Below are 27,385 nucleotides of genomic sequence, written 5' to 3' on the forward strand. Positions count from 1 at the left end.
TTGAGGGAATGAGAGGGCAGCAGAATAAAACTAGAAAGTTTTATGCTTTGATAAATGATCAGAGAGGAGAATTCATGCCAAGGTCAGTTGTTTGCAGAAGTAGGGATGGTACCCTTTTGAGTGATCAGGCATCAGTACTGAACAGATGGAAGGAGCATTTTGAAGAGCTACTTAATGGGACTGAAGAAAAGCAGCCTGACTTCTTAGAGCCAACAATTTTATCTGGAGGTCCAGAAGACATAGAGGAACCAACACTGGAAGATGTTGTTGAAGCTATACAAAAGCTCAACAACAATAAGTCTCCGGGGAAGGATGGAGTAGTAGCAGAGTTACTCAAGAATGGAGGAGATACTCTGATACAGACAATGCACCAGATTGTCATTGAAACATGGAAAAGAGACGTGATGACTCAAAATTGGAATCAAGGGATACTATGTCCATTGTTGAAAAGTCACCCCATGATTTGCAAAAACTACAGAGGCATTACCCTCTTGAGTGTTGGATACAAGGTTTTTTCAAATGTATTATACAAGAAACTGAAACCTCACGTTGACTGTAAAATAGGAAATTACCAGGCAGGATATAGATCTGGAAGATCTACAGTGGACCAGATATTCTGTTTGCGGCTTGTTATGGAGAAAATGTTGGAGAATAATATGAACTCTTTCCATTTGTTTGTGGATTTCAAGGCTGCATATGACAGTGTTAAAAGGCAAAAGTTGTATGAGGTCATGCATGAGTTTGAAATACCTGGAAAACTCATAAGGCTTTTAGAATGACAATGACCTCAGTCCAATGTCAGGTGAGAGTACAGAACTTCCTGTCTAACACATTCGAGTCAGTAAATGGTCTTAGGCAAGGAGATGCCTTGGCATGTCTGCTTTTTAATATTGCTCTTGAGAAGGTGATCAGGGATTCCAAAATTGATACTAGAGGAATACTGCTCAATAAATCTGTTCAGCTGTTGGCCTATGCTGATGATATTCATATTGCTGCTAGATCAATGTCCTATATGATGGAAGCATTCAGCCACATGGAAAGGGCGGCAGGTAACATGGGTTTGATTGTGAATGAGCAGAAAACAAAGATTATGGTCTCATCAAGGTCCTATGCTCAGAGGTTCAATGCCAATCAATTAGAGTTAATATCTGCCTGTGGGTTGGAAGTGGTAGACGAATTTGTATATCTCGGATCCTTGGTCAACCATAAAAACGAGAATACATAATATGAGGTCAAGCGGGGAATCCTGTTGGCAAATAGGGCATACTTTGGTTTGGCCAAACATCTCAGGTCAAAGAAACTGAGCTGCAAAACAAAAATAATGATCTACCAAACACTAATTTTGCCAGTGCTTACCTACGCCAGTGAGACTTGGACTCTTACAAGATCAGATGAGAACTTGATCAGCATATTTGAAAGAAAGATTCTCCGCAGAATTTTTGGAGGAGTGCTGTTGGATGGAGTGTGGTGCAGAAGAAAGAATCGTGATATGTACAACATGTATGGTCACACTGATGTGCTGGCCTACTCTTATCCGAGTAGGTAGGCTCAGGTGGGCAGGCCTTGTTGTAAGAGCTGATGAGTCATTTCCAACAAAAAAGATAATGGCTCACAACATAGAATGCTATGTCGATTGAACGCATTTTTCGCAAGATATGAGTCTGTAAGCAAAACATTGAAAAATGCAACTTTTAAAACACCCCCATCACTTTAGCACAAGGGGTAGGGATGGGGACTTTTGATAGTTTCACCCCCTAACTGGTCCCAACAAAGCTGCAAAGTCAAAAACTGTGTTCAAAACATTCTCTCCAAATTCATTTGTCAATTGGTCTATTTTTGCATAACTGAAGATCTCACACTCAACACTGAAGCTGCTGCAACAGTCGTGGGGATGTGCGTAAACTTGTGAAATTAAAAATCAAATTGAAGAGAATTTGATGCTCTATAAGCTCATGATCAACATGGATTTTTCCCATCGATATTCAAAAAGTAATAAGAGCAAAAATAGCAAAAAATTGAAGGAAAATGTGTTTTTTCAAAAATGTCACATCTTGGGGTGGGGGTGGGGACTTTTGATATGTTTACCTCCTCACAACCCTAAACAGAACTGCGGGGTCAAAAATTGTCTTCCAAACTTTTCCCCTTATAACACTTGACTGGGCTACTAAATTCAAACCATGAATACAAAAGCATTGAACATAATAATGTCAATATTAGAATTTGGACGTGATTGTGAAAAATTGAATGTGATGGAGGAATTCCAAATTTATTCACATTCTAAACTTAATAAAAATAATAAATACTAAACATCACACATATGGAGAATCATAACCCAATTTCCGAAAAAATCTCAAATAAATCAGTTGATGGATAGGGGCAGCTGCTAATAGTATATTTCGCACCTAGAGCAGAAAATTAGATTTTTCCGGCTCGAAATCGGTTTTCAAGTTCGAGGCCGTAGGCCGAGGACTAGAAAAGATTGAGAGCCAGAAAAAAAATTTTGCCCGTGGTGCGTACGATATTTTTCGCCACACTACAGGTATTGTGACAAAATAAATAAAGAATACAAAATAAAGAATACTTGTTATCGTACCTATCTCTTGATTTTAGTGGTAGAATATTTGCAGTCAGGATTTCCGATTCTTTTAAAATTTCACTTGGAATATCACAGGCGTCGTCATCTTCAAGCATTTTTGAAAATTTGGAATGCGCTAATCAACAATAAATAATTGAATAAAACTGGTTGCGAAGCGAATTATTTTGATTCGAAACTCGAACTGAAATCATGGCGACTTCAGCTGATGAAGAAAGTGGACACTCGCCCGATCTAGCGGATGACTTATTAACTACAGACTTCCATGAGCGGCTGGAAAGAGACAACTTTCTGGCCTAGACCGGAAAAGAAACCCTTTTCTGACGTCAGACGAGAGTCTGGAAAACAGCTGCACAGAAAGCAGCTGTTTTCCAGTCCCTACGTAGATCTGAAAGACCTTGTTTGCAGACGACTCTCGTCTGACGTCAGAAAAAGGGTTTCTTTTCTGGTCTAGGCCAGAAAGTTGTCTCTTTCCAGCCGGTCATGGAAGTCCGTAGTTGATGAGTCATCCGCTAGATCGGGCGAGTGTCCACTTTCTTCATCAGCTGAAGTCGCCATGATTTCAGTTCGAGTTTCAAATCAAACTAATCCAGCATTCGCTTTGCAACCAGTTTTATTCAATTATTTATTGTTGATTAGCGCATTCCGAATTTTCAAAATGCTTGAAAATGACGATGCCTGTGATATTCCAAGTGAAATTTTAAAAGAATCTGAAATCCTGACTGCAAATCTTCTACCACTAAAATCAAGAGATAGGTACAATAACAAGTATTCTTTATTTATTTTGTCAGCAATACCTGTAGTGTGGCGAAAAATATCGTTCACACCATGGGCAAAAATGTTTTTCCGGCTCTCAATCTTTTCTAGTCCTCGGCCTACGGCCTCGAACTTGAAAACCGATTTCGAGCCGGAAAAATCTCATTTTCTACTCTAGGTGCGAAATATACTATTTCTTGATGAGGTTATTTAAAATAACTAAACTATTAGTAAACATTTATTGAAACTTTATTTTTATAACCTGAAGATGGTTTGATCACCGGAACTAGTAGTTACAATTTGTATTCTTGTTTTATTATTTTATTAATTTTAAAGGGTACTATAATTTCTATCTTATAAATACACGAAAGTAGCCCTGAATTCATACATTTTAAAAAAATGTAGACTATCCAATATGTCCTCCTAGCTATCAATATTACTACTTGTTAAAATAAATTAAGGGTCAGGAGTACCTATGACATCTAGAAGACAAGGACCCTTGTACCAGGAGGACAACTGCTCGCAGGTGGCGGAGGGAGGCGCGGTGAGGTTCTCGCCGGTGAGGCCGCTGCATGGCACATACGTGACGTCACTGTCTCGGAAGCCAGCCTGTTTCAAGAACGACTGCATCTTGCCAACCACCTCTTTAAAACGCCCCTCTGACCACGACACCGTATCCAACTTGTTTACAGCCACGCACAACTGGTTTACACCTGCCAATGGATATCAATCAAACGATAATATAATAAATAATAGAGGTGAGAAATAATAGAATATTCAAGTAAAAATTAATGAGAGATTGAATTTGTATACTTTTTACAGTGTTTAACTTTGGTTTAATAATAATTAAATATTTCGGATTTTCAACTCATAATCCACTTCTTACGATGTAAACTGAAAAAATTAATAGTTCAGAATGTATAAAACCTTTCTCTTATTGGATAGTATCATGTCCATTCTTCCAGAATTTATTGATTATTGTTGTTATACAGAGTGCGGCATCATAATTTCTTTTTTCAAACTTAATAAAACGCATTATAAGAGTCAAAAAAGTTTTATTCTATTTTCAAAATGTAAATATGTATTCAAAGTTTTCTTTCATGTAGTTTTGAAGAGTATGTCATGAAGGTACCTTCCCCACTCTGGATACACTGAGGGTACCTATTTAATATCACACATTATTGCAATCTTAATTTTGGGAATTTTCACCTGTATGTTGTTTTTCAAATCTTGGAGGGTCCTCTCACGGTTCATATAGACACGGGATTTCAAAACCCCCACAGAAAAAAATTACACGGGGGCAAAAAAGAAGATCGAACCTGCCATTGCAAATCGCCTCCGATTGATATGAGTCATTCTGGGAGGTGTTCCTTCAAAACATCCATTTTGTAGATTATATAAATTTTGTATGGATGGAAATGGAGGTCTTCTTGAAGAATCTTCCTCACAGAACGATCAAAAAGTCCAAGAGCAGCCGCATATTATTGTGCTGAACACATTTGAAATTGCAAAGCTCTCAATGTCTCAGTGTTTTCACGTGATATAATGGGCTGTGGAACTTTAGATCTTCGTTTTGTTGACCTGTTCTTCTAAACACAGTAACCCACGAAACAATTGATTTTCGGTTTGTAAAACTGGCCAACGGGGCTAAATTAAACCGATTCCGAAAGGCACGCTGTGCTGCAACCACTAAAGAGCCAGCCAATCAAAAAGTAGACCTAAACGGCGAACGCACGCTCCTCGCTGTTCCAACGCATGATGACAACTTGCAAGAACAAAACTTTACAACCATGCTTTTCGAAAGAGACTACTTGCACTCTGCTATTTCATCAACTAATTGAATAGTAAGCATTTTATTCATTTTTGACATACTTATTTATTCGGAGATATGATTGAGCTGTAACAGACATATTTATTACCTTATAAAATATATTTTGATCATGTTGAAATGTCATTAAGTCCAAGAAGTTCCACAAACGCCTGTCAAATTCGAATTCCTATTAATTTCACAAGAACCAGTCAGAGAAGCATTCTTTTCGAAAAATCCTTTTCTTATTGGTTCAGACTTAATCACAATTCAAATTCAACCGGTTTTTGTGCAGCCGGGCCTGAATCTTTATAAGAATGCTCAATTGTTTTTTGAATGTACATGACTATTGTCAATACCTGTTGTTGTATAGCCTGTGACAATTAATAAAATTAATTGGATACTGAATAATTATATTAATGCATTGAAAGCCATGTTGTCATTTACTATGAGGTTGTAAATATAATATTTTAGTGGACATCCATATTGAATAAGACGATTTGAAATAGTCAGTGTGATATATATTATACAATAGAAACTTTTTAATGAGGGCTACTCTTATTTCTTTTTAATTAAAAATTCAAGCACTACTTTTTTCATTCACTCAACTGAAAATGACATTAATAAGATGAAACATGTTGTGAATAAATGTTTTAAAAAATGGTACTTGGATTTTTAATTTCCTGATGGATGTAATATAATAGATATATATATTGAACTGTATTGACAATACTGTATTCACTGCTGTATTGTGTAATCGAAAGTTAGGGTATTTTTCTGTTTGTTAAGAATTGAAGTTAGAGTAAGAATGGTTCAATAACTACAGACTACAGAATCAGAACAGAAAACTCACCTAACGAACGCACTAATAGAGCATGTTCTCTCGTCTGTCCCCCACTTTCGAATCTGAAGAAGAAAATACAATCACTCAAGAATAAACTACCAAAAAAAGGTATTTTGGTGTATTATTCCACTATACAATTTCGTGTGTTCTCCAAAATCATTACTGTTTATTAATACCTCATTAGTGCTCAATTTATTTCTGATTGAAAATCTATTGACATATTTCTTTTTCATTTGTTGAACTTCTTTGTCTTTTTTTATATCTTGTCTGTTGTTTTTTCTTTAAACTGTTATGTGTAATGTTTACTGTGATTGATTTGATTCTAAGTTGTATCTTTCAGATCACTTCCAAGTCCAAATTTATTTGTACGGTATTGTGTTTTCGGACACAACAGTGATATTGCTGTGACGTCCATTGTCGGCTAAAATAGAAATAGAGGATCTGTGGGACTCCCCATCAACAAAAATCTATACATATCATCGTTTAATTCTGTTATTTTTATTATTCTTGTGTAAAAATTCTCTGTAAAATTTGTGAGTAAACCGCTAGAATATGAATGAAAAATAAATATTCGTTTGTAGTTTTGTCCGTGACATTGTAAATACAGATTTATTCTAAATAACGGACCTATTTCAAAATCCGAAATGAACAATGTTTGTGCCAATGGGAAGGGAAAATTTTCTAGTTTGTGACGTGTGGTGATGGTTCCTTACACGAAACCTAATGACAGAAAGGAGCATATCGAGTTCTGTGGTTATATGATAGATTAGGATGACTTTTTTATTTGATGGTGTGTAGCAAAATTTGGACAGTAAGTGGACTCTACCACTATGTCACAAATGATGCAGGATTAAACGTTTCTACAGCATGCAATTTTCACAGCACTAGTGAGGTATTAAAAGAAATTTGAAATTATATTTTTTCACTCTGATACTAGAATTTAACTGACTAAAAATTCGAATTCAATAGAAATTCTATTTTACTAAAATTTCTATTAGATATAATCACTTAGCTTCCACTTATACAACTACATTACTACTCATATAACTAAAATTACTAACAAATTTTTTTTAATTATTTGTACATGTTTCAGAAAGTAATAGGTAAAATCACCCCAACACATATCATTATAGTGGGGTATCATAATTGGGACTAAGTTTATTATTAGCAACTTATTTTGTAAGTATATTATAATAATTATGAAAATGTTTTGTAAATAAACTCCTCTGGTTGCAATTCATTGGCAATCAGAGAAACTATTATTATTAATTTAAAAATTTTCATTTTTACTGTAACGAATCGGTACAGGTGACGAAAGCTTTGTGGAGGGACCATAATCTATAATAACACTATAGTACACTGCACAAACAGCCATTAGCCGCTTTCACACGAATATCTCGCCGTCACGACACAACAGGACGAAATTTATTATAATGGACCGTGTTAGAGGAGGCTGTGGTTTATAACTGCGCGAGGTCTACTGTTCACAGAACTACTAGCAGGTGTTTTGATGGGTAATTACCCAGTTTCAAACTCGCCGCGTGTGGCATCTACAACGAGGAGCGCAACGTCGGCCTGGGCGGCGCCTGTGATCATGTTGGGGATGAAGTCCTTGTGACCCGGGGCGTCCAGCAGCGTCACACACTTACTCGTCGTCTCGATTTGCGACTGACCCACGTCCATCGTGATGCCTCGGCTCCTGCCCAAGCAAATCAACTTTAGCGCCATGAAACATATCGATAAAGCTGTGCAAAGACTTCTGCGACAAGATAACGCGCATTTCGCTTTCCAAAAGCTGATGCCAAACTTATTACAACTGTATCTTACCGTTTCCGTATCTGTACAAATACAGATATAATCAGCTGATGAAAAGCGTAATGAACGTGTTCGTGGCGCAAAAATCTGTACGCAGCTAGGCTATTATACAGAGTGGGTGAAAATTACTCTAATATTCAGAATACTAATTTCCAGTGACTTAAGCATTTTGATATGCATTTTTAAAAATGTAAGTTAATTCCTTTTAAATTCGAAGATGATATGAAATTCAGAATACTAATTTCCTAATACATCAAAAATCATAGGGGGTTTTATTGATTTAGTGATTGATTGATTTGAAGATGAATTTTCATTATTGTTTTAAAAATAAAACTGATTTGAGGTGGTCATGCGATACATGATTTCAACTCGATAAAAAATAATTGCCGTAAACTTCATCAATGGGATCCATGCCATACCTCATGTTATACCTCAAACCATTCAGAAGAAATGGTTTGATGGCAAGGACCATCATGAATGCTGGGAGCCAGTTGAGTACTGAGGAGGAGATTTCGAGTTCAGCAAGATTCCTGGGCTTAATATTGGATAGAAACTTAACATGGCAGGAGCACATTATCCACATCACTCTATGGGATAAGAAGAATAAGAAGTATAGCAGATAAAAGCACTGCAATGATAGCCTATCATTCACTCTTTGACTCTCACATCAGTTTTCGCATAATAGCCTGGGGGAGCGCACCGTACACAAACATAGAACAAATACTGATCTTCCAAAATAAATCAATAAGGATTATGAACTGTTTGCCATATGATGCTCACTGCAGACCTTATTTCAGAAAAGATAGAAGTTTTACAGTAGTATCCATCTATATCTATCAAGACATTTAAATCTATATATAAAAATGTATGTAACGGTTAGGCAATGTAGAAACAATATACATGAACATATTAATACAAGAGGAAAAAACGATTTCGACCGCCACACAGAAGACTGCTGAAAACGCAGAGACAGCAGCAAACACGGGGTCTTCGTTTTCATAATTGCCTGCCACATGATATAAAAAGTATAAAACAGCCTAAACTATTTAAGCAAGCTCTAAAAAAATACCTTTTAGACAATCCACTCTATTCACTAAAGGAATTTCCAGTGAAGAGTGTGATTGACAAGTAGCGACTTCCTTGACTTGCTCCTCATCCTTGTGATGTAGGTGGTGAAATAAAAATGAAATGAAATGAAAGATATACACTGATTAAATTACTAATAAATAAAGTTGAAACGAAATGAGTACAGTAGAAGTTTGATCTATCAAATTATATTTTTAAAAGTGTTGAATAGGTCATGTGAAGGAGTGTTGACTGAAATTTGCAGCAATATAATTTGATCGGTTAGATTAAAATGTACTTCTTCAATTTTTGCTTGATTTATCAGTCATTTCAAATGTTTATTGACCGAAGCGAAGCTGAGGTCTTAGTTTCGACTCGATCGGCTTTTGTCTGTTTGTTTGTTTGTACCGCAGTTACAGTCGCAGTTATTGTCCGATTTGGATGAAATTTGGTATGCAAGTTCTTTGAAACAAGGCGCAGAAACTTATGTGTAACGATTTTTGATAAGACCTCTGGTTTTTTGTAATATTTGAAAAACCGCATTCTAACCTTCATCCAGAAAGGATGTGTCTTTGAAGATACAGCAATTCCTGTTCATACTTTTTCGCACCTATTTTTCGAGCACATGGTAGCCGAGTCGGTTAGACCGTGGACTCTCACTCTGTGGTACCCAGGTTCAAATCTCGTTCCTACCAGATTTTTTGCAGATGGATACTAATTGTTTTATCTTATTCTAATAGTATATCATTATAAAATAAATTATTATGATTACATAGAATAATTAAATTGAAACATATTATTATTAAATTGATTTGTCAAACTGATTTGATAAATTATTTTTTAAAAAATCTGTATTGTATTGGAGTCCAATACTGCAGTTGTAGAAACAATTTGTATGTAAAGGTATAAAGGTAATTTTTTTTCTTTTTGTGTAGTTGAGAAGTTGATGTTGTGGTAATTATTCATATTAAATGAAAAAGACTAAGAAATTGTCAAAAAACCTAGATTTATTGATACTTAGAAAGACCGGTTTCGGTGATTACACCATTGTCAATCTCTGATAAACTCTGATGAACACCGAAACCGGTCTTCCTAAGTATCAATAAATCTATGGTTTTTTTACAATTTCTTAGTCTTTTTCATTTAAAAGGTAAAATTTTTATGTATTTGGTATAAAGGTACCTCCTTGATAAGTCCGGTGTCCCTGGAACAGTGTCTCTAGCACTTTCAATGGAGAAAATAATAGATGACATGGCTAAATCTTCACAATATACTGTACTTACTGTACTGGCCCTTCTCATTAGATTGAAAGTTGTATTCATGAGCGAGGTATACTGTTCGCAGAACTACTAGTATCTTAGAAGGGGTTCAAGATATCGACTTACGGTTTTCATCATTTGACTATATCTAGATCAAAGATGTTAAAGTCATTTGGAGGATATCACCAATAATGTGATTTTATGAGTACGGTAACCAGCAGGAGCTAGAAAAATACAACTTATTTCATACTTTATTTTTTACTTTCTTAGTTTTCATTGAGCAGAGGTATACTAACTGCTGTTAATATTGTTTTTGTCCTACTTACTCAATTGCAGCTGTTTTCCATGCATCAAATCAAGCCGGTAAACAGCTGTTTTCGGAAAAAGAAAACATGTGATTTTCATTACAGCATACTATACTGTAAAGAGATCATAATTTTATGTTCTCTTTAAGGTGCGTACAGATATACGCGCCGCGAACATGAGCAATTCACTTTTAATCAGCTGATGCCAAGCTTTTTATATCTGTATCTTACCGTTTCTGTAAAAATACAGATATAGTCGGCTGATTAAAAGTGAATTGCTCATGTTCGCGGCGCGTATATCTGTACGCACCTTAAAGAGAACATAAAATTATGATCTCTTTACAGTATAGTATGCTGTACTAATAATCCTAACATACTCGACTGTAAAGGTGCGTACAGATATACGCGCCGCGAACATGAGCAATTCACTTTTAATCAGCTGATGCCAAGCTTTTTATATCTGTATCTTACCGTTTCTGTAAAAATACAGATATAGTCGGCTGATTAAAAGTGAATTGCTCATGTTCGCGGCGCGTATATCTGTACGCACCTTTACAGTCGAGTATGTTAGGATTCTACTGAGTCCTAATATCATCTGAGTAATTAATATACCAACTCAAATAATTGGAGAACTCATTTAAGGAGTTTCAAGTTATAAGAACTCATCTGAAATCTTATAATTTAGGCCTGTATTATTTTATTTGAGCTCGAAGGGTCTGTCTTTTAAGAACTAGGCGCTACGGGCTAGGCCATGTTTATAGGATGCAGTAGCTCGAGCAGCAGCAGGTAATGGTTTCTGTTTCTCAGCAATATTATTCTTTCTCAGATAAGTATGACAAAAAATATTGTACGTAACTTGTATTTACAAGTAGCAGCAGCAGGTAATGGTTTCTGTTTCTCAGCAATATTATTCTTTCTCAGATAAGTATGACAAAAAATATTGTACGTAACGTATTTACCGCATTCATATGATAATTCTGCCCTCAACTACGTTTCGGGCAGAAACAATCATACTTATGCGGTAAATTATCGTTACCGGACTTGTTACGAAAAGTACTATGAAAGTTAGTTAATTGTTTTATCTTAGAATATGAATGTTATAATTATAAAAAAAATCAATAAATGTAGGAATGAGTCAAAAAACTAACAAACAAATATAGTAAACCACACGGAAATAGTCCGATGGTACTTAGAAATAAAATTTATTTCAATACTTACTAAAGCATTTACATGAATTTACATATAAGTAACAACATATCAAAATAAAACGAAATATGAAGCATAATAAGCAAGACATCAAAAGACGCTGACACAATAATGAAATAAATGCAAAGTAAGAAAACAAGAAAAAACATCCCGAGACTAAGCCTGTTTTAATTGATTGTCATTTTCAATCAGCTGTGGACAACATTGATCAATTGTCATCGGAATATTTACGTGCAGTTGAATGATTAAAAGCATGAAAGAGTTGATGACTGACTGAAAGGACAAACCTTTCTTCGCCAGTCTCGTCGAGAATCCAGGCATAGACGAAGGACTGCTTGCCCATCTTCTTGCTCTCCTGCTCGTACTTGTGCATGGTCTTCTGGTTGACGTGGCCGAGGCGATAGAGCAGGTGACCCATCAGGGTGCTCTTGCCGGCGTCCACGTGGCCTATCGTCACCATGTGCAGCTGCTCTTTGCCACCACTGCTGCATCGCTTCTTCCACTCCTCTTCCGCTTTTGCGCTCCTAATCAACAGTCAAACATCACATTTTCTCACTACATTTCAAATAAATCAAAATATAGTTAGAAAATGTGGCCAACTGATTATACATTAATGTCATTTGTAATATATAAATAATGGAATTTAGGCATACTTCTGGAAGGTTTTATACAATACTTGATTGAATCTGATGCTATAACTGAAAGCGTCATCAATGAGGAAATATCCTGTTGAAATACCATTGGAAAACATACCGGTTGGAATGCGGCGTTTTTTGAACTGAGTCCTTATCACCAATTACAACGGAGGACTGAGGTTTCCGTTCCGGTTCGGGACTTTGCGAGAGAGATCTATTTGTTTCACCAGTCTTCAGGTTACAAGCGTCTGAAAACAAGCAATGTACAAAAACATTTTCAATGTAAATCTCTTTAAAATGTTAAGAAACTCTAGTTTGCCCGAGAATCGCATCAAATAATTTCCAATCAAATAGTTCCGCTTATCTAGAACGGCCTTTGGAACTTGGTAGTCCCTATGAGGGTCGCCGCCAACCTGTCTCCCCGACAATGAAGCTCCTCGCAATTTTGACCACAGGCGTCAGCCGATTCCCTGGCAAGAAATACCATTGCCGTCAACGAGTCTCCCCGACAGCCGATCCCCTACTAGAACGAAGGAGCTTGGTTGTCGCCGACAAGCTTCTCACAGCCCCGCCAGTCGATCCCCTGCTGGATATGAGGGGTCTGGTTGTCGTGATCGTACCCGACAGCTAACGCACGCTAACTACAACCAAGTTCCCCGACAGCCGATCCCCTATTGGGCATTGAAACCAGCTTGAAGCGCGCGGGGAAGTAGTAGACAACTGTTTCACACATTCTATGAATTCGATTATTAGAAGAAGAGCTTGTTAATTATATCACTTTTATCACTGCAAGAATATAATATTGTACTTTAAAATTTATGACACTTCAATTTCTTTATAATTTTGCTGCCTCGGCACCACCCTCCAGGATCCGCCACTGCCAGTAATTCCATGACCCCTGGACCCCAGCAGTGTTAATGAAGCAAACACGCTCGCTTCGCTCGCCTGCAAATTCCATTAAAACGGGTCTCTCTAGTACATAATATCACTCAACAGAGTATTTTGAACTAGCTTTACTCGCTTGTTGTTTTGAAATGTAGCTCTCAGATAAGAACATAAAAATATGAACTAATACCCAAGCTGAACCTCTTTATGAAGTTTGTACTATTGGTTCTTGAAAAATGTGATATAACTTATCAAAAAACAATGAATGACTGGGCAAACCAGGCGCGAAAACTCCGGCACTCAAACGTGAGCGTGAGAGGAGCTTGGTTGTCGGGTTCGGTAACGACCACCAATCTCCTCGCACGCTGGCGTCAACGAGTCTCCCCGACAGCCAATCACCTACTGATTAGGAGGGGACTGGTTGCCGGGATCGTAGACGACAACCAAGCTCCTCGCACACTCACGATAACCAAGCTCCCCGTCAGCCGAACTTCTCTCTCAAGAGAGAGAGAGGCAGATGCCGTCAACCAATCTCCTCAAAAGTGGTTTTAAAAGGAGCTCGGCTGATGGGGAGCTTGGATGGCGCGTTCCCCCCTATGAACTACTTTGTCTTAAAACGCAACAAACCTTTTGATCCAACAATCTAACAGTGTTGTTAGATAGTTTTAGTGGATATATATGGGATTGATGTTATTTGACACATTTCATGATAATTGAATACTTTATGACAACACCATGATGATGGTGTCCTCGAGAATGATTCCACGCCGTGGACCTCCCCTATACGACTGATCACTGAAAGTTTTGGGTGAGATAAGGAGTACATCGTCTATTTCTCGCCTCCAAGACGAGATGTTTTGTTTCAATTATACTCTATACTTATTCTCGGGGCTTGGACAGTCATACAGAGAAAGAAGGAATGATATGAGCCATTTAAAAAGTTGATCCCACTTCAACATTTATTTATTCTACATTTTGAATTCTTTTTTTGCAGTAATTTTGAGTTTTAATTATGGCAGCAAACTACACAAAAAGAACGGATTGTGATGAATAATTGATTTTATAGCGTTGTAACTCACCAGCCTTGTTCGATGGAGTATTAGCAGTCTTGTTGGATGATGGAACGTCGAAGCCCTTGACAACCGTACTCGACTTGGACTGGACAGCTGCCACTTTAATTGAAGGCGAAGGTGTGCTGACACCATAACTCTCCTCTCGTTTCAAGCCCGGGATTACTGTAGGTACATCTGATTAAAAAGCAAACAGAAAATCGGGATGATTAATGAACTAAAACATTAACTTCACGTTTTGGAACTATTGAGAAGGAACAAAAATTTTAAATAATAATTGAATTAAACTAGAAAACATTTACTTCAACCTTCGGAACAATGCTACAATACCTGAAACGCCGTTGATGTTATGGGTTTGCAAGCTGAGCATGTATTTGTATATGTCTTACAACCGCTTCTCAATAAAGTGTCATTGCTTTAGAGCTCTTGTGAAACAATCTAAGCCAGAATCCAAAATTAGGCTGAAACATACTCAAGATTAATTTCATGTTTTGAGGATAGTTTCTATGAAAAGGCTATTATTTTGCTATAAGAATATAAGTTGAGCCAATAATATAATGTGACTATATATAGATGAGAATAAGATTGGGTTTTTCAAACTCTTCATTCTTTGAGCTCGGACAAAAATAATAACGAAATAAAGCACTTCATTTGTGAACTTACCTATATTTCACAGATTTTTAGTGAAATCCAGCTCGGCGCATATCAGTGGATAGTGAATTAGTTCTAATGTTATGGATTAAGTAAGAGCAGGAGAGCAGGTACTCAAAAACCTACTGCTTGATTACAATATAAACTGAGCTGCTATGAAATAACCTATAAACATATAGAAATAGAATATAAATGGAATGTTTTGTATTATGTGGTGTGTCTTTAAGTTACTGTATTTTTTAAAATCATTTATAGTTGATAAAAAATTGAACACGATAGAAATATATGAATTGTATTTATACAGTTGGAAATAACTGAGAGATTGAATTTATTCAAATGCTTATAACTATTATTAAACGAAAATCCAAATCAAATGTTGTAAATCACCCTGAAGACTTCTGCTACTGCAAATATTGACAACAGGGCTAACAAATAGATGGAAATTCGATGAGCGCTACTATTAAAAAAATTATTTGTCAGCTCGGTGTTGGGTAACATCTAGCTGTTTACCCTGTTGTCAATATTGGCAGTAGCAGAAGTCTTCGGGGTGATTTACAGCATTTGATTTGGATTTTCGTTTAATAATAATTATTAATTTTATTTATCATTCATTACAAATGATGTCTTCATTGAGAAACTACCGTAACACAAAAATAAAAAATGCAAGATAATGAAGTGATTTTTACATGGTCGTAGTAAGACTGTATCAATTCAAGTTTTTCAAAGCATCTAACTGTACCACATGGCATTGCTGTTGATGGTGATTTCAGTCCTCTCAAGCATAAAGACATCAGGATGAGGCAGCTTGGTTCAGGACAAACCGCCTTTTCCTGAACACAACTCATATTTTGGTTCTCAGCTTGAGGCAAATCAGTGATGGAGCAAAGAATGCAAAGCTTCTATGCATCACTCTAGATCAGAAACCTCGTACTTGGATCCCCCACATTGAAAATGTCTGTTCCAAGCTAAGCAGAGTGATTTACCTACTTCGGAATTTAAAATATTGTGTTCCTGAGCACTATTTGAGAATGTGTTACTTTGCATTCTTTCAGAGAGTCTATGCATATGAATTGGTTTTAAGTGGTTGTACTCCAGAAGTTCAAAGGGTGCTACTGTTACAAAATAACGCATTGCTTATCATTTCTGGTGCAGCTTGTGTAGAGCACTGTGAAAATATTATAACTATTTATGGGATTCAAACTCTTAATAAATGTAAGGGACACCCATCATTGTAGAGAAGACATTCACAGCTACAATAGATTTGGATTTTGGAGAGATTTGGCAGGAATATTCCTTTTTCTACTGTGTGTCGATGTATACACAAGGTTTTTTGAAATTTTGAATTTTAAGGATAATATGAAAAGAAAATGAATTCCTCCATACTCTGATATCACTATCAAGATAGGATCAGACTATAGAATTAATCATAATTAATCAGCTGAAAAGTGGAATATTTGCATGCATTACACAGAATATCGGGGAACCCAACAAATAATATATATATATATATATATATATATAATATATATATATATTATATATATATATATATCAACCGAGTCTGCTCGGTTGATAAAGGAGACTCAGTCTCTGAAAATTTCCCCCCATTTCTAATGTAAGTTTTTAAGTGTTTTCAATCCATTTATATCATGTCTCCTGTTTTAATTTATATTACAAACTTTAAAGTGTCTTCTGTTATGTGCTATATATATATATATATATATATATATATATATATATATATATATATATATATAAATTATGTAAACTTAAACAATTGATGTGCTGACTACTATTTTTATCAGTACTGCTTAGTGTCGCTCTCAGCGCGCTTATTTAGTTAGTCTACTCCAGCCACTTGATGTGTTAACATGTATTTTTCGCGAATAAAATTTCTTTTTAAAAACTGAGTTTTAATGAACGTGAACGTATTTGGCGTCCGAACAGGGACCCTGAAGAGTTTTTCGTGAACATTTTCGTGAAAATTGTGCTGTTTATTTAACCGCCAGTTTATATTGATCAATTATCAATCACAAGTGATTGCGGAAAATTCGAAAGTCGGGGTCGCAACTGATATGAACCATCATCAAGACCGTCAAGTGGAAGAGTGACTCATCAACATCAACACCAACAACCACCATCCTGGGGAAGAAAGGCAAGAAGGATAGCAGACCAGACCATAAACTTCTCATCGATTACCGGCCAAGGTTAAGATCGTACCTGGCTCTGGCTGCAGCTGTATCAAACTCCACAGTTCAAGGTAACACATCTTCTACATCTACAATCAGTGACAGTAATAGTGAAGATAACAGTGAAAGCACAATGGATAACCCCCTTATTTCAAGACCAATTGTGAAACATCACCTACACATAATACCTGAATATACAGGAAACCCAATAGAACTACTTAGCTTTCTCAAAGTTGTCGAAAAATTGAAAAATGACTATTGTAATAATCATATCGCGGAAGCAGCAGATAATCATTGGATTCTCCTTCACTATTGTAAAAACAAATTACATGGACCTACTAAAGATGTAATCCTCAACAGTACAGTAGATGACCTCTCAAATTTGATTGATGTTTTGAAAAACAATTTTGCCGATAATAGGACAGTAGAACAATTAACTATGGAACTGCTTGCTAAGAAATCACACCAAAAAGAACACCCTATTCAATTCATAAATAGACTGCAACAAAGAAGAACCGTGATTATCTCAAGACACAAACTCGATGGACTAACTGGTCCAATTCTTGAAACTATCTCATCTCAGTTGGATAAACAAATTGTAATGATTTTAGTCAAAGGAATCAACCACCAGCTTGGAGCTCACCTACAAATGCTAGGAATCAAAGACCTCAGTGATGCAAGACAGGCTATTATCAATAAGAGTAGTGCTTATTTGAAACATTTAGGATTTACTACTGATGTAACACAAATGAATCAAACTTTCAGTAAATCTGAAGAAAAACAAAAATCGTCAAATTCCAATCAAAATTCGCATCCGAAAAATTTCCAACAGTTTCAAAACCAAAACAATTCAAATCAAAGAAACTTTTCTCAATCTCAAAATCGTGATTTCAATTTCAATCAGAGAAATTTTTCTCAACCTCAAAATCATTTTAATCAGAGAAATTTCTCTCAGCCTCAAATTAATTTCAACAGAGGACAATCCTTTCAAAGTAGATTTCGTAATGGACAAAGTTTCCAAAATCACATCTTCAATCGTAATCCAAATGCAAACCTATATAACAATAATAACAACCAAAATTTGAATCAAAAATCAAACGATGTGAGCATGAGAACAGTTTCCAACTTTCAAAAGTTTCCAGTTCACAATATTGAATCTTCTGAGAATGAGTTTTCCGAATTTGAAATCAAGGATGCTAGAATGAGATCTATGGAAAATGCTGTAAGTGACCTTTGCGAGAAAATGAATCATTTTTTAGAAGTAGGCTCGAACAACAATCCAAAAACTTAGTATTAGATTTGAATACGATCTCTCTTGATTTGCCTCATATTCATTACAATGATTCACGAATTTTGATCGATACAGGTAGTAAATATAATTTCATTAAACCTCAAATGGTTTCTCCTCAGACAAAAATAATTGATTGTGATTATAAAATTCGTACACTCGCTGGTGAATCTAATGGAAAAGGTTGTGTAAATATTAATGTTAAGAATATGCTTGGTGTTGATAAAGATGAAAAATTTTATGTGTATGATTTTAGCGATAATTATGATGTTCTTATTGGAAAGCAAACATTGCAAGGGTTGAAAGCAAAAATTGATTTGAAGACCATTTTTCTCATAACGAAAGATTGCACGATACCACTGTTAGGAATGAGTCATATTGGAATCAACAAGGGTTGGAATGAATTAAAAATAAAAACTAATGCTTGCACTCCATCAGATAAGCTATGTATTGTTAGTATTAAGAAATTGCAGTTGTATAATATTGTAACTGATATTGATAGGAATGGTTTTATTGAGATTGAATATTTTTGTGATTGTGACAAAACGTTGAATATCGAAACAGTTTCTGTAGAAGAATGTGAATTGTACATGGGTGAGATGATCGATAATCCCCTCTCCATTGACGAAATCACTTCTTTATTGAGAACTGAGCATATGAACTCAGAAGAGAAAGAATACATTATTAGTACTCTTATGAAATATCCCGAAATAATAAAACTCGAAGGTGATATATTAAATGCTACTAACTTGCTCAAGCATAAAATAGTGACTACAGACGAAGAAACTGTTTATTCAAAAAACTACCGCTATCCTATCTCAACGTACGGAGAATTAGACGGTCTTATTATCTTCCTAACGAAAGATAATAAGACCGTCTAATTCTCCGTACAACTCTCCCTTATGGGTTGTGCCGAAGAAACCTGATGCTTCAGGAAAACGCAAAGTTCGTCTTGTAGTAGATTATCGGAAATTAAACAACAAAACTAAAGATGATAGATTTCCTCTCCCGAATATTGAAGACTTGTTCTCAAAAATCGGTCGAGCAACGTACTTTTCGGCTATTGACCTTGTTTCAGGATTCCATCAAATTGAAATGGAACCCGAATCAATACCAAAAACAGCTTTTAGTACTGAAAATGGTCATTATGAGTTTCTCAGAATGCCATTTGGGTTGAAAAATGGTCCACCTCAATTTCAAAGGACAATGAACTTGATATTTTGTGATTTACCAAATGTTCTTGTATATCTTGATGATATTATTATTTTTAGTGATAGCTTACAAGAGCACATGAAACACCTGAACGTTGTATTCAAACGATTAAAAACTCATCAACTAAAAATACAATTGGACAAGACCGAATTCTTTAAGAAAGAACTTCTATTTCTAGGTCACATAGTTTCGGAAAATGGCATTCAGCCTAATCCTGAAAAAGTAAAAGCAATAGAAGATTTTCCCGTTCCACAAACTACTAAACAAATAAAACAATTTTTAGGTTTGGCAGGATACTACAGAAAAATGATAAAAGGATTCGCTAAAATAGCTCAACCTTTAACTAACGCATTGAGAAAAACATCCACTATAAACCCAAAAGATCCTAAATTCATTGAAGCTGTCAATTTCTGAAAGAAGCAATTACTAACGCACCAATATTGCAGTTACCTAAATTGAATGATCCATATATTTTGACAACAGACGCATCCAATGTAAACTTAGGGGCGGTCCTTAGTCAAATGACTGACAATAAAGATCTCCCAATTTCATTCGCTTCTAGAACACTCAATCCCGCTGAACAAAATCTTTCTACTAGCCCAGTCAATAAAGGTTTTTTCGATCCGAAAATTAAATAAAAGCTGAATCTTTTACCATCGATAGAACCCTCCCAGAGGGTCATTCTCCCAAAAGTCCCAAGAAATCTCCTTGGAGCTTTCCCCCCTAGCCCCCCCTCAAAGTTGAAAAATGCAGATAATCACGGAAAATCAATTATCTCTGTACCCATTGATCGGAAACAGCTATATTATATGCCATTCGATTTTGTTACATTATGGACTACAATATTAGTTATATTCATTTTTTCAATAAAATTAACAGTTTTCTTGATAAAATAATATATATGTTAAAATTTAGGGGGTTTGCGATTTGATTTTTTTGTTTTCTTCGGTTAACTTCAAAGCAAGTAGTTTTAAAGAAAAATGAGTCAAATAATTAATGTAGCCACTCTCATTGCAAATTCATTGATGTATATTGTTATGTATTTTCGATTCGATTTGACGCCGTGGAAGGGGAAACAGTCGAAGCGGAACGGCGCGGCTGACTCTCTTAGCCATAGTAAACAGCAAACTGGAAATCAATTATCTCTGTAACCATTAATCGGAAAAAAATCTATCATATGTCATTCGATTCGTTGAATTAAGGACTACAATATTAGTTGGATTCATTTCCTCAATTAATCGAACAGTTTCCTTGATAAACTAATATAATGTAAAAATTAAGGGGTTTTTCGATTTGATTTTTTTGTTTTCTCCAATTAACTTCGAAGCAAGTAATTTTAAAGAACAATGTGACAAATAATTATTGTAGCTACATTCATTGCAAATCCATTGATGTATATTGTTATGTATTTGCGATTCAAGTTGACGCTGTGAAAGGGGAAACAGCCGACGCGGCTGACTCCCTTCACCATAGTAAACAGAATAATACTGCTGTCTACATTGCATCTCATTTACACTATGGCGCTCGAAACAATTAATTTTGTCTATTGTTTTGACATGCGCTGTATATGGATTTTCACTTTTCAATACTCTAAAAAAATATTACAATTTTCTTGATTCAACCATTGTTAAAAATTAGGATTTCGTTGTTTGCTCACAGAATTTATTATATTAATTTGAAGTGTGCCTTCTCCATACGAGTCAGAGGTAACACAATTTGATAACTCTAGTTCCAGATATTGATGTTTTTCAACGAAGTTTCATGATATATTATGTGTCCAACTGCTTCATCTTATCCTTATTTTGTGAAAAATGAAGATTCAAAATTTCTTTTCATAGCTTTTCTTGTGTTTTCTCTTCTTTCATCACTCTTTATAATTCAAACACTTGATAATGGGATGAATATCATCAGATCACGTGAACAAAAAAAAAATAAAAGGTTAGGCCTACCTGAGATACTATATGAAACACTGTACTCCTGATAAATTGAAAATTTTCAAGCTGAAAGTAGATTAATTTGTTGCATATTCGGTTCAAATATCAACAAATGTTACCAAATATTACCAATATTATCACATATAGTGAGAACGAATTACTCTGAAGCTTTCTATTCTCACTGAACATGAAGAGGCAATACCAAGCCAGAATTGCAGTTCCGTTCACAATCATTATCAGAGCTTTCAAAATGATGCTATGTAAATTTAACTATAGATGCTATTCCCCTCTCACAATTTCCCTGTTTATCCTTATCGTGATTCAGAATGAAGTAGTTGATCTCTATAATCACAAAAATCAATGTACAGTACCTATAATAAATAGTAAAAATAACAAAATTTTTAGTAATAATGCAACTTTTTCTAGGTACGAATTTCAAGGCTCAAAAAATGACTTTTTCTCAATCACAGGCAGAAATTCCAATGATCATCATAATAGTAATTCAGTGAAAATTTGTGTATTGTACATTGTTCGACGTAAGATAAGCTACACCTTTAAGGTAATCAACGTATTTAGGATTATCATGTTTATGAATGAAAGCGAGACTGTGATAGAAGATTAGTCAAACTGAAATATAAACATTATATACAATGCATACTTATGATCAACTATAATTACAAATGATAGTATCAAGCCGAAATGAATTGAGCAACTGAATTTCAAAGTTACTATCCACTGTTCAAATCGCACTGTGATTTCCTTTTACTTCCAAATGGATTGAATTGCCTCACTCTTCAACGTAACAATTATTGTAAAAAAAACCAGTGGAATGTGAACGTCATCCAAATAGCATTTGAATTTCAATTTTCAGATCATGAAATTCATAAAAAACTAATTCTTGAGAGAATAGTGATGAATTGCAAACAGCGCAAATAACATTGATACAAAGCGATACAATGAAAATCAACATCGATGAATTTAATACTGGACTTATCAAATTCATATTACCGTTAATTTATATTATTTATAAAGATTATAAAATGTGAGACCAACATTTGAAATTTTCTCTACTGGAGCAAAACATCGATAGAAAATAAAGAAGAGCCCATTATAAGCACAATACACTTGTGTACTAGAATTCACTTGAACTAACTCATCACATCAACCCTTCAATGATCACAATGAACTAGAATGGAATAAAAACCATGAAATTGATAATCAGGTACATTTTTCAAATAGCTTCACCCAACTAAATCTGTGAATGCTAAGTCATAAGAAATCATGTTCAATAGATTTAATTTGAATGCTTCAAATAGAAAATGATCTATTCTTTTGGTGCCCTAATCAAAGTCAATTTCAATCAACATTAATCGACATAAAGAAAAGCTTCTGCCAACCTTGTGTAATGAATGACAAGATGCGAGTGGAGGTGAAAAATCGATATGTTAACAAAAATAATAGAAGATGATGAATCATCTTTCAATTAAGCTTATACGGTAGAGTACTTTGTGGTTAAATGTGAAACACTTTCATGATTTTCCTACCTTTTATGCATGCTTACTCTTCCTTGAATTGTATGTTTGCATGGCTTTCATCTTTAGAATCTACTGAATTTTCATATTGGACTGTCTAAATAATGTAGATTCAACTAGTAAGAACGGAAGAAAAGCTACTTTACAGAGAGAACCATAGAAAGTTTCAACTCAACAAGCCCAATGTATAAATTTTTTTATGCCTCAGCCGTCATATATATTTGGCTCAACTGAAGGTTTATTATCAACCTGGCTTGGAGAATATTAACTGTGAGAAAACAGCATACACTGCACGCTATGATTTTTCAGGAAATTGCCACTGTTAACACTATTGTAATCTATGATTTATCTCAGTTTTTGACATTCATAACTTATGATAAATTTTAGCATAGAATTATGATCATACACACATAATTTAAATATGTATTATATTAAGTAATAGTATGAATATTTTATCGGTTGCAAACAATATCTTTGTCTGTCATGCATAAATGCATGATTTAGCACATATATAACAACAAAATGATTTTAGAGAATTAAAATGTGAAAAATTAGTTTCATCGCATGTCCAAACAATAGACAAAATTGATTGTTTCGAGCGCCATAGTTTGAATAAGATGCAACTTAGAAAGCAGTAGGCCTACTACTGTATTCAACTGTTTACTATGGTGAAGAGATTCAGCCACACCGTACCGCGTCGACTGTTTCCCCTTCCACAGCGTTAAATCGAATCGCAAATAAATAACAATATACACCAATGGATTCGCAATGAATGTGGCTACATTAAATATTTGTCTAATTTACTTTAGATTATTTGCTTCGAAGTTAATCGGAGAAAACAAAAATCAAATCGAAAAACCCCTTAATTTTCACATATATATTATTTTATCAAGGAAACTGTTCGATTTATTGAGGAAATGAATATAACTAATATTGTAGTCCTTAATTTAACGAATCGAATGACATATTATAGATTTTTTTCCGATTAATGGTTACAGAGATAATTGATATCCAGTTGCTGTTTACTATGGCTAAGAGAGTCAGCCACGCCGTACCCCGTCGACTGTTTCCCCTTCCACAGCGTCAAATCGAATCGCAAATACATAACAATATACATCAATGGATTTGCAATGAGAGTGGCTACATTAATTATTTGGCTCATTTTCCTTTAAAACTATTTGTTTCGGAGTTAATCGAAAAAAACAAAAAAATCAAATTACAAACCCTTGATATTTTCACATATATATTATTTTATCAAGAAAACTCTCAATTTTATTGAAAAAATGAATATAACTAATATTGTAGTCCATAATGTAACAAATCGAATGGCATATGATAGAACTGTTTCCGATCAATGGTTACAGAGATAATTGATTTCCCGTGTTTACCTGCATTTTTCATGTTTTAGGGGGCTGGGGCGGAAAGCTCCAAGGGGATTTCTTGGGACTTTTGGGAGAATGACCCTCTGGGAGGGTTCTATCGATGGTGGGAAATTCAGCTTTTATTTAATTTTCGGATCGAAACTGCTTTTTTGGACCTTCATTGACTGGGCTATACTATTGACAAAGAAATGTTGGCAATAACTTGGGCAGTGAAACATTTCAGGCCATATTTGTATAAAAGAAAATTCACCCTAAGAACAGATCACAAGCCACTCCAATGGCTTCATTCTCTAAAAGAACCAAATGCTAAATTAATGAGATGGAAATTGTTAATGGAAGAGTATGATTACACCGTAGAATTCATAAAAGGTCGCTCAAATTGTGTTGCTGATTGTCTCTCACGGCCTTTCAATGTAAATATGATGGAAAGTAGTGATGAATTTACAGGTTTTGACGATTCAGAATTGTTCCCAGGCTTTCCCGCGGAAAATAATGCGAACAATGCCAACGACAATGCCAATAACAATGATGAGTTCGATGACATTGATATCAATGATCTGCTAAGATTCCATAACAATGAAGCTCCTCCGTCGGTAAATGAAAGTATATTGAATGATCTTGATGAACAAATAGGTAACAATTCGATAGTTAATGCAAATATTGATAATATTAATGAAAATGATGTGGGAACTGACCAATTGTCAAATATTCTCTTCTATTTCTTTTTGTACTTCAGGAGAAATTATACATGATAACTGTATTTTGTCTGTAGTAAATAATAAGGATTTGGATAGTTGTGTAAGAATAGAAATAATTAATGATAGACCATTTATGAATTATTTCGAAAATTGTAATTGTATTTTAGGATATAAGTTTGATCAAATTAATATCAATAATGGCACTATAAATACTCCTTCATCTTTCCTTATCAATCTGGATATCAATGATTAAATGACAGATGTAAAATTACCGTTTACTTCAGTTACCACATATGCACAAAAATTAAGTCATGTACTGTACTTAAAATTCATACTAAACTTATCGATTTGAAAGATGTTAGTGAACTTGATGATATTGAACCTAGAGATTTTGATTTAATAATTTTTGAGGATTCTTTCGTCCTTAAGACACGCCACATTGTAATTTTTGTTTTAAGTACATTTATACTTCTTGTAATTTTGATAATCGTTTATTACAAATTTAAGAAGCCAACCAGTGTACTAAATTACCGAATTGATACACAAGAACCAATATCATCAACCCCTACCATAAGCTATATTGTACCACCTAGAAATTAATCTAAGTTAGTAAACTTTAATTTGTAACTTCATTTTAATTTTTGTAATTTTTGAGTGTCCCAAATTTATTTTTCGGGACGAAAAAAACTTAAGGAGGGAGGAATTATGTAAACTTAAACAATTGATGTGCTGACTACTATTTTTGTCAGTACCGCTTAGTGTCGCTCTCAGCGCGCTCATTTAGTTAGTCTACTCCAGCCACTTGATGATTGTGTTAACATGTATTTTTCGCAAATAAAATTTCTTTTTAAAAACTGAGTTTTAATGAACGTGAACGTATTATATATATATAGTGTCTATATATGACATATATATATATATATATATATATATATATATATATATATATATATATATATATATATATATATATATATATATATATATATATATGGTGTCCGGTTGTAACAGCCGTTAACCATAGATTCTACTCGAAATTTCTGACAAGAATTATGTTCAGTAAACTTTTTTCCTATCGACCTTAGTTTTCGAGATATATTGATTTTTCGATATTTTTAGAATATGTCTACTTCCGGTCATTAAATACTCAATAACTGGAAAACTACTGGACGAATTTCAATTTCAAGGGTATTGTTGGAAAGAGAAAGACATTTCTAACAAGATCAATGTAATTTTATTTGTTGTTAGATATTTTTTAGTTTTTATTATGGCTTAAAGTTGGAAAAATGCTATTCTTCAAATTCGAATTCAAATTTTGAACCGTTCTTTCTAAATTTTTTCCGGGTAATTATAGGGGTAATTATAGTGGTTTCAATATTTTAAAAACTTCTCCATTTCATAAGCTTTCGAATGAGTATAAATTCGAAAAGGTAAGTTCCATGATAAAGTGTTCAAAACTGCTAATATCTGTAATGAACACCTTCAAAATGAGGAAATTCACAAACAGCATGCATCAAGTGGTGATCCTAAGGGTGAAATCACCTGATTTTTCTCTGACAATATTCAAAAGTTTTAATCACATTTTAACATTCTACTACAATGATATGACTTATTCAATAACTTGCATTATTCTCTGTGCCATAAATCCTAAATAAAATAACAAGAAGTGTATGTTTCAGCCTATTTTTAGTATAGTTTTCAGTGTGCTTTCAACTTTGGCTAGTAGAGAAGTGTTCGCGTTCATTATCATGAAATTTACCTTGTTTGAGTACTTGAACATGTTATTGGTGTATGGAGAGTGTGGATGCAATTCAAGAGATGCAGAGATCGTATATACAGGAGACGTTTTCCTGACCGAAAACACCCATCTCATAACACGTCTTTAAGATTGACAGATGTCAAGATGGTGAGGGTCTAAAATCAGTTTCAAGGTACGTCTCAATTTGTGAAGCTTTTGAGAATGTTATTCTAAAGTATTTCGAGCAGAATCCTCGATCCAGTATCCGGCGGGCAGCTGGGAGTTTGATGTTTCAAGAATGATAGTTCAAAGAATATTGAAGAACAATAACTTTCGACCATTTTATGATACCCCAGTTCAAGAGTTCAATGAACCTGACACTGTTCCAAGGATGCAGTTATGCCGTTGGATCTTAGCACAAGATTGTGTTTCAAACATTTTATGGACAGATCACAGATAAAAGCACATTCACAAGAACTGGTGCTGTAAATTTCTACAATACACATACATGGACCATTCAT

The 27,385-nt window shown here is 34.7% G+C and overlaps 1 protein-coding gene across 3 annotated transcripts in view; it reads right to left on the minus strand.

Annotated features, from left to right (window-relative positions):
* The window catches only part of LOC111058657 (HBS1-like protein), a 55,543-nt gene that overhangs the window by 8,241 nt on the left and 19,917 nt on the right, over positions 1-27,385 (minus strand). For 2 of the 3 annotated variants that reach the window (XR_005570800.1, XM_039424031.1), the window contains exons 2-7: positions 14,250-14,417; positions 12,404-12,533; positions 11,938-12,174; positions 7,523-7,699; positions 6,010-6,062; positions 3,823-4,062 (exon numbers count right to left, since the gene is read on the minus strand). Coding sequence is in view for 1 of the 3 variants with exons in the window: in XM_039424031.1 (XP_039279965.1) it covers positions 3,823-4,062; positions 6,010-6,062; positions 7,523-7,699; positions 11,938-12,174; positions 12,404-12,533; positions 14,250-14,417 (1,005 nt within the window). In the remaining 2 variants the exon portion in view is untranslated. Of the gene's footprint in view, positions 1-3,822; positions 4,063-6,009; positions 6,063-7,522; positions 7,700-11,937; positions 12,175-12,403; positions 12,534-14,249; positions 14,418-14,570; positions 14,827-27,385 lie in introns of those variants that run through there. The other variant, XR_005570801.1, reaches the window with a different exon arrangement.

This window comes from Nilaparvata lugens, chromosome 3 (genome assembly GCF_014356525.2).
Source record: "Nilaparvata lugens isolate BPH chromosome 3, ASM1435652v1, whole genome shotgun sequence".
Taxonomy (NCBI): Eukaryota; Metazoa; Arthropoda; class Insecta; order Hemiptera; family Delphacidae; genus Nilaparvata; species Nilaparvata lugens.